Consider the following 8,559-nt stretch of genomic DNA (forward strand, 5'->3'; position numbering starts at 1 on the left):
CTCATGCAAAGATATTTCATGACTATAATTTAAGATGTATTGTACCTTCAGTCTGCTCTCCTTATTTGACACATACTGTTGAGATTCCTCAGTCTTGATAGCAAGGGATGGAAAGGAGCTTTGTTTGTCGTAAACGGTAGAGTATCATTGGCCTTGTAGGTGTTGATGAAGTGGGGAGTGCATCAGGGATCAGCCGTGAGACCCTTCATCTTTTGCAGTTGTGAAAATACACATCAGGCCAAAGCAGAGGATTGAAAATTAAAATGACTCTGTGTTGAAAGACAGACTTTTTGGACCCATTGCTCCAGGGTCATTTACATTCCCAAGCAGTCAAATCATTTTCTCCCACTCTAGTTGTGAGGGGAATACATACCTCTCACAGTCCCGTTGTCTGTCTGGCTCGTTCGCTTTCCCTGTCCGTCCCGGAAATGTCCCTGCAGGGGATTCTATCTTGTGGTTCCTTTTGAAGCGGTGGCCTCACTTTGGCTCCATTATCTTGTCATTTGTGAGGGATTACGCTTCGGAGCGCTCACATTCCAACCCCTTTGCTTAAGAAGTGTGACAGCTTACAGTAATTGCCATGCTAATTAGGAACAAGTCAAACAGAGCGCGAGCGAGACGAGCTAGCTGCTCGTCCCTCGCCAGATTTGACGGATAGGCTTTAACAATTGAGTTACACCTCGACATGTAACATAAAGCCAGGTCTGATCGTCGGCACATATCGACAAACAACATTCATATTTGCACTTGAGGAGATGGAAAAAAAACAAAAAAACAATGCATGTATAGAAAACATCCAAAGACAAATATGGAACACATCAAACCAAAATATCCTTTTGGTGTCAAACCAAAAGAAAAAAAAAAAAGCATTCATCAGCTTTCAGAAGGAGACGGCCATCTATCAATGGAGGTGTTTGCAAGGCATCCCGATAATAGACGCATAACCCCATGTGTTCATCGGCTGACATTTAAAAAGAAACAGAAGTGTTTTTACACAGCATGGTGCACCCTCTCTGACCTGCTGTGTGCAAACATTAGATGAATAACACTCTTGTGGAAGGAACATCCAACTGTGGCATATAAAAGAATATCTTTAAAAATGTTGGAGGGCCCCTACCTATTATTATTTTTGGGGGGGCCTAGATTTTGGTAAGCGCCCCTGATCACCGGTGCATCAAAAGTTGGGAATGATTCCCTCGCCCCTTTGTAGCTTGGTGGACGTGTACTGTAAGGATTTAGTAAGCAATACGCCCTTACACTGTGCTGCCTGTAGAGGGCGTAAGCAGTGCATCATCAAACACCGGCGCCTGCCCGCCAGTCGAAAACAGCCGAGGTACCAGACCCTGAAATGCTGTTCAAAAAGACATTTTAACCTCAACCGTGTTAAAATGCACATGCTTGCAGAACAGACGTCATTGGACCTGGACCACACGGGCACGACCTTATTGGTTCTAAAAACACCAAAGTCCTGTTTTAACATGGAACCTTTTATATGAAATGTTGCAACGTTGCCCGTCTGTAAAAACGTTGCAACATTTCCATTTGATAGATTTAGCATTGTGTCTTTTTTGCGTTACTCTCGCTCGCTTGGTCTCTGTGGCTGACACCTGCTCCCTCGTTCAGACCAAACCAGCTTCATCTAGCCTTAAAATAATGGAAATAACACTTTTTGTGTGCTTGCCAATTTTCTCTTTCTTTTCTTAAAAAAACAAGACAAAGAAAAAACAGGACGTGAGCAGCAGAGTGCAGATTGAAGACCCTCTTTGGAAGGTACCCAGATGTCAGTGTGCTCTTGCAATGTCCCCGCTCGGACCTCATTACCTTCAGTGGCTAGACCAAGAGATGGCGTGCACCTATCTCACAGGTGTCAAACTCAAGGCCCGGGGGCCAGATACGGCCCATCACATCATTCTATGTGGCCCGCGAAGACAAATTGTGCATCAAATTTGTGCCATTACTAGAATTACAATTTGTCTTTTTTTTTTTTTTTTTAATATTTGACCAGTTTTTAGTCGTCTGATTTGAAAACAAGTTATTTGTCAGTTTGTTTTGTAGCTTTTACTGGATATAATATGAGGTGCTCATACATTGATTTGGGTTGACAGTCAGAATGGCCCTCCGAAAGAAGCTATGACTACAATGCGGCCCGCCCAAAAAATGAGTTTGACACCCCTGGTCTAACTGAAACGTTTGCGATTGACTAAACTGATTATTTTCCAAACTGAAAAAAACATAATCAACTCAGCATTTCCTTTCAGTAACATTCGATAACCAGATATTGTAAAATGCTCAATAGGTCTGATCAGTGGCCGGGATGAGTGATGAGGTGTTTGTAGCATTTACTCAGTGTGGTAATCTCTGGTGAAAGATCCCCTTTTATGCTTAGGTCCGCATTTAGCTTGCAGATCAGTGCGCACTCACACATACGTTGGGATGCGTGAGGGAGGGAGGGGGTGAGGGAGGGAGGAAGCTGAGGTGTGTGCACGCTCGTATGTTGGCCAGTTCACTTCCAGACAAGCGTACTGATAACACAGTCTCGCTTTTGCGTCAAAGCCAAGTGAGAGGAGACACAAGGAAGGCCAGGTTCCTCATTCAGGTCTGTCCATTTTGTTGTCATCGTCCGCTAGTTAAACGTAATGTCGGCTTGATCTTAATTGCCACAAAACATTGAGCGCCATCTTTTCACGGGCTTCATTTCCATTTAGAATGGGGAAAATGAGATTGCTCTAATTGCTGATGACTGCCTGTCTTCCTTTTTAATTGAAAGCGGCCTCTGATAGATGAAGCACAACATTTCTGTGCAAATGAGATCCTATTAAATACTTTTTGGGGGGGGGATTGTAATGGAAGGCAAACTTCTGAAATTGCACGACTCAACTTGAATGCTGAATGTGCACAATCTCTTTTTTTTTTTTTTTTTCCTGCGCTAAGCTACCGCTACTACTTTATATACTAAGTGGATTATATTTCCACCAGTGCTGAGGTTGATATTGCATGAACACTAATTCCAGCATCCTATTAGCCCACGTGGCGTCCTCCGGGCCTGCTCCACTCCGGTCGTGTACTGTTTCACTCCAAAGTCTCGGCAAATATCCAATAGAGAAGCGCGCCTGATTCCTCCGAGGCTTTTGCGGGGAACGTGATGTTGCTCCTCAGCGGCGTTGGTGCGTTCTGACCCACTTGGGCAGCAGCAGCTGTCCTGCGCCTGTTCCTGCAACGGTGTGTTATGTAAAAGAGTCGCAAGGTTGAGCTGCAAGTAGACAGCAAGCTTCAGTTCCCAAGTGAAGCTCTCAGCTCTTTTTTTTCCCTTTCTGGGTGGTTTGCCAAGGACAAGCATCTTTCCCGATTCTCCCGTCGGCGCGGCCATCAACAGGGCTTAAAATAGACACGTTTGTGCTCATGAGGGGACAGTGAGTGAGCGAAGGAGCTGGCACGGATTGTCGGACAACAAAGTGTTCACTTCCCGGATGAGCCAAGAGCCTGCAACCGTTTGCTGGATAATTCAAAGTCCGATTTCATTTCTATGCTGTTCAGCCGTTAGTGAAATATGATTCATTTGCTTGTACAGTGTCAATTTGACTTTCTAAATCGAACAGTCGATGAATCGATTTTTAAATAATGGTTAGCCCTGCTCCGGTACCTTAACAGCTTTTATGGCTGTAAGGATGAGTTACGGATTAAGTCAAGCAGCACGAGATGATCATCTACTGCTGAGGTTCAGGTTGCACTAAAGAGACACTCAATCCTGGCGTGAGGATCGCTGACCTCGGGGTGTTTGGTTCAGATCAGAGGAAAGCGGATCTAATGGCCGGATCGCCAGCAGGATCGATCAAAGGAGTCACCGTGTCACTGTGTGTGTCCTTCTCCGATGATCTGCTCTCGTAGTTGTAGTGAAATATTGGTTACATTTTTGTGCAGGTGTGGAACCTGAAGTTCTGACGGAGGATCTGCAGACGATCTCCGGCGAACACCAGAAGCTCAAGCGTGGACACGAGCAGGTCGCCCGCTCTCGCCCAAGATGACTTCTACGATGCCGTGTCAGGTCAGCACATCCAAACCAAACGGCTGCTCGTCGAGAAGCAAAAACATTTGAACGAAGTCCAAGAACTGACTCAGGTAGTTCATCTGCTCTGTGTGGGAGGCAGATCGATCATGAGATTATTGTGATGTCATTAGTGGTTGGCAGCAGTTGACAAAATGGGCACACACTTTTCATCCGCATTGATTTAGCGTTTTTCAGATAGCGTCACTCGTGCTTTCAAAGTCTCACACGTTGTTTTGCGCCGACCAGAATAAATATGGACTGTTTACGTGTTTGTTCACGAGGAGAAGTCTCCCTCAGGGATGGCTGCATTATTCATCGAGCGCTCTGTGCACTGACCACACACACACACACACACACACACACACACACACGCACGTATGTGCTGTGAGACGCCGAGCTCAGCACTTCCTTGGTATTTGCGCTGAGCGGAATGCCATGTAAAAAACACAATCATGGAGCTCTATGCCCGGGCGGGGCCGCTGAACGTGTAATGATGTGACAAAGTTGGAATGAATGAGCAGGTCGGCGAGCAAACAAACGCTGCCTCGCCGTGGCGTCTCATTGGAATACAACGCTCAGGTGGGGTTTGGCCCGGGAGGAGGAGCGCCAACGACTGACGAGGTTGTCGTCGGCCGGCCGTCTGCCCCACAGAATCTGAGCTGAGCGGCCAGCGACTCCTGCGAAGAGGACGAGGAGAAAGACGCCCCCCTTCTCAGCGGCCGCCGCCATCCCAGCGCGCTCGCCACCGTAATGTCAGGGGAGGGTAACCATGGCAACCGGAACAATGACGCCAAGCAGCACAGGTGGGACGCGCTCTGTTTATTTGCAAACTGGCCGAGGTGATGTTTTGCCGCTTGACAATCTTCAAGCGATATCTTCGCTAACTTCAGGAACACGCCTATTATGATGCTCATTTTATTGAACTTACTAAATTGAGACAATGAAAGATGTTGGACTTTTTAGACCTAACACTTCCAAACAGAAGTCAGACAAACCCAGATATCGGTTCTACTCCTACTTAGACTCAGTTATGAAAAGGAGTCCACCCGAATGTCGGCGGGGAGAGGCAGGAGGAAAATAAAATGGGCCATCTTGCATCTTGTGTTCCGACAAGCCCAGATGGAGCCAGCCAGCACGCAGCCTCTTTCTGTCTTGTTTATTTAACAGAAATAAGGGTGTGTATTTGGGTAGGCACCATCTGCCTGCTGCACAAATAAACTAAAATAGACAGACACACACACACACACAGCTGCGTCCGTTTGCAAATTTGCACTTGACACGTTTGCTGGCGAGCTGAGCGTTTTGAAGATGGAAATGTGTCATGGAAGGCTTCATGTCCTGAATTCGAGCTGACGCTTCAAAACCGCTGTTCCATAGAACATCTCTGCCGGCTCCGATGGTCTCCCGAAATGATGTCAGCATCTGGAGCATCTTGAAGAAATGCATCGGCATGGTGAGAACAAACCAGTCATTTCTTTCACGTGTTGCAAGTAAAGTCTTGCGGCCTCGAGATCTCTTGCGTGCTCGACTCAAAAAGTATGAATTGTGTATTGTTTTGAAGCTCAAAAGTCACATCAATGCTTCTCACATATGAACGTGGTCTCTCAGGAGCTGTCCAAGATCGCCATGCCGGTAAACCTGAACGAGCCTCTGAGCTTCCTCCAGCGGCTCAGTGAATATATGGAGCACACCTACCTCATCCGCCGGGCCAACGCCGCCGACGACTCTGTCGAACGGATGAAGGTAACGCCTTCAAGCTCTTGAGAAGAGCCGATTTGCAAAAGCTAAAGAAATCAGGCTAATTCCAAACAAACCAGTACAACTTGACCGAGCAAGCGACAATGTGCTCCTTGGTCGATGCCGTCACAGTTGGCAAACAAAACTAACCGTTGTCCGTTGGTAGTGTGTGGCAGCGTTTGCGGTGTCAGCCGTGGCGTCGCAGTGGGAGAGGACCGGCAAGCCCTTCAACCCGCTTCTGGGCGAGACCTACGAGCTCATCAGGTCCGAGGACACGCTGGTTAGCTTGATGAATACGCTTGAAATCGTGACGTCGTTGAGCTTGATTGGTCTCGCTGTCCTCCAGAGATGATTTGGGCTTCAGGTGGCTTTCCGAGCAGGTGAGCCATCACCCTCCTGTCAGTGCCTTTCACGCCGAGGGCCTGGAGGAGGATTTCGTCTTCCATGGCTCCATCTGCCCCAAAATCAAGTTTTGGGGTAAAAGCATAGAAGCGGAGCCCAAAGGAGTCATCACACTGGAACTTCCCAAGTGAGCGTCAAGCCGTCAACGTTTGTCTGTCCCGTCCGCCTTCTCACGTCTGTCCTCCTCCAAAGGTACAACGAAGCCTACACCTGGACCAACCCCACCTGCTGCGTCCACAACATCATCGTCGGTCAGCTCTGGATCGAGCAGTACGGCAGCGTGGAGGTCGTCAATCACAAGTAATGCACCTCCCATTGTTTGTGTGTGTGTGTGCGTGCATCGGAGGAGGCGTGACCAAAGCTTGTGCGACAGGACCGGTGAGCGCTGCAGCATGACCTTCAAACCTTGTGGCCTCTTTGCGAAAGAGCTCCACAAAGTAGAAGGATACATTCTGGATAAAAGGTAGCATGTGTTTCGCAACATTTGGACAGCCTAACTTAACCTTAGTGTTAACTCTAACCTCACCATCTTGTGCAGCAAGAGGAAGCTCTGTGCCATCTACGGCAAATGGACAGAGTGCTTATACACGGTGGAGCCCGCTACCTTCGACGCCCACAAAAAATGTGACAAAAAGAGTTCGGAAGAGAAAAAGGCCTGCAAAAGGGTAAAGCTCCTGTTTTGTGCATTTCTACCCTTTCTGTTGAGTCAATGGTGGCTGAGCATGCACACGTGCGTCTATGTGGCCTCAGAGCAGCGTAGACGAAGAGCCCGAGGAGATGCCGCCGCCGCCTGACGCCGAGACGGTGCAGGTGATCCCGGGAAGCGAGCTCATCTGGAAGATAACGCCTCGTCCCGACAACTCAGCCAAGGTTAGCCGGTTCGAAAAACACTATTACGTCTTATTCTCTCTGGTACATTTCCTTGTGTTGTTTTTTGCAGTTTTACGCCTTCTCCACGTTCGCCATGCAGCTGAACGAGCTGGACAAGAGGATGGAGGGACTTCTGCCAACCACAGACAGTCGTCTTCGACCTGACATCTGTGCCATGGAGAACGGAGATATTGGTATGCCCTCGCATGCGACTCGAGCGGCAAACATTTGGGAAATGGCGCAGACCCCATGACAAGGCTTTTTTGTTTTGTGTGTGTGCTCATATGGTAGACGTAGCAAGTGCGGAGAAGAAGCGACTGGAGGAAAAACAGCGGACAGCCCGGAAGAATCGTGGCAAGTCGACAGACGCCTGGAAAAACAGGTAACTAGGTCATCTATGAGCCGCATTCACTCATGAAAAAATCGCTGCACTGGGACCAGCAGGCTTCACCCTGTTGACTCTTTGCTGCCCCTATCAGGACAGCGTGCGCAAATGCACATCTTGATCATGAATTGTTGTTCAACATCCAAAGGTGGTTTCAGCAGGGAGCCAATCCACACAGCAAAGCTCAAGACTGGCTGTGCATGAAAGGTTACTGGGACAGGAAGTACACGCAGTTGCCCGACATCTACTAACACCAGCAACCGCAACGTTTCCTCAAAACCTTCAACACTAAGTTAATGGATTCATACGTTAGGACCAGTGTGAACAATAGAGCACAAAGTTAAAATGCATTTTGACGTCATTCAAGAGACTTATTATTCATTCCCTGTGTGTTTTGATCCTTACTTTTATTTTGTGTAGATTTTTGCACTTTTTTTTCAAATAGTGTTAACGCTTTGCTTGTCATTGTGAACATTTGTACATGTCAGGAACATGAACATAGAGTAGGAGCATTGCATTGATTTGTTTTTGTACATCAGCACAATAAGCTGCTCTCTGACTGTGAAAAGTCACGTCTGATGACGTACGCGTACGATAAGTGCATGTGAATCACGGTAACTATGCAAGCACTTCCGCTAGCCTCATCAGGTGAGTAGCTGCTCTTTAACAATCTTTCCTATTGTTCAATAAAATCTCAATTACAAGTTGTAAGTTGTAACAACGGAAAGCTCCTGGTCTCACTTGCTTTTACTCAGTGCTTCTCAAACAGTGGGGCGCGCTGACACTGACGGCTCGTGAGTGAACGATTCGTTTGAGAGACCGAATCTTTTCAGTGAACGAATTTCTTCCTAAAGTGATTCGTTCTTTTTTCAGTTCATATGACTTCGACCAGTAGGTGTCGGTAATGCGCATTGAAGCTGGTGCCACCTCGCCGTAAAACAAAACGAAGAAGAAAATGACGTCACTTCCTGTTTACGAACGAGTCGTGAATTGCTCTCCCTTTCACCAACTGAACAGGTCTGTGAGTGAACGAGTCAGTGAGTGATTTGCATTTCCAGTTGATCGCGAGAACGGAGAGGTGAGGGAACGAATCCTGACTTTCCCGTTCGCGAACGAGTCA

At 47.5% G+C, this 8,559-nt stretch overlaps 1 protein-coding gene across 2 annotated transcripts; it reads left to right on the top strand.

Annotated features, from left to right (window-relative positions):
* The first annotated feature begins 2,459 nt into the window (after positions 1-2,459).
* On the top strand, positions 2,460-8,166 carry LOC133165398 (oxysterol-binding protein-related protein 1). Of its 2 annotated transcripts, none has more exons than XM_061295035.1 (14): positions 2,460-2,596; positions 3,919-4,116; positions 4,697-4,848; positions 5,423-5,498; positions 5,654-5,788; positions 5,949-6,046; positions 6,129-6,311; positions 6,377-6,484; positions 6,558-6,647; positions 6,723-6,849; positions 6,935-7,054; positions 7,125-7,248; positions 7,346-7,436; positions 7,588-8,166. In XM_061295035.1, exons 3-14 carry the CDS (start codon positions 4,796-4,798, stop codon positions 7,688-7,690), a joined length of 1,308 nt encoding a protein of 435 aa, XP_061151019.1. In that variant the 5' UTR covers positions 2,460-2,596; positions 3,919-4,116; positions 4,697-4,795; the 3' UTR covers positions 7,691-8,166. The 2 variants fall into 2 exon arrangements, with proteins under 2 accessions (XP_061151019.1, XP_061151018.1); XM_061295034.1 differs by having other exon boundaries at positions 3,919-4,042.
* Positions 8,167-8,559: the final 393 nt, after the last annotated feature.

This window comes from Syngnathus typhle, linkage group LG13, assembly GCF_033458585.1.
Source record: "Syngnathus typhle isolate RoL2023-S1 ecotype Sweden linkage group LG13, RoL_Styp_1.0, whole genome shotgun sequence".
NCBI classification, from domain to species: Eukaryota; Metazoa; Chordata; class Actinopteri; order Syngnathiformes; family Syngnathidae; genus Syngnathus; species Syngnathus typhle.

Excerpts from the sequence above, each read along its gene's own strand:
- LOC133165398 (XM_061295035.1), top strand. The coding sequence starts at position 4,796 with ATGTCAGGGGAGGGTAACCATGGCAACCGGAACAATGACGCCAAGCAG. Across the intron at positions 6,485-6,557 it reads GTGGAGGTCGTCAATCACAA|GACCGGTGAGCGCTGCAGCA; the intron begins GTAATGCACCTC and ends CTTGTGCGACAG. Across the intron at positions 7,055-7,124 it reads GTCCCGACAACTCAGCCAAG|TTTTACGCCTTCTCCACGTT; the intron begins GTTAGCCGGTTC and ends TGTTTTTTGCAG.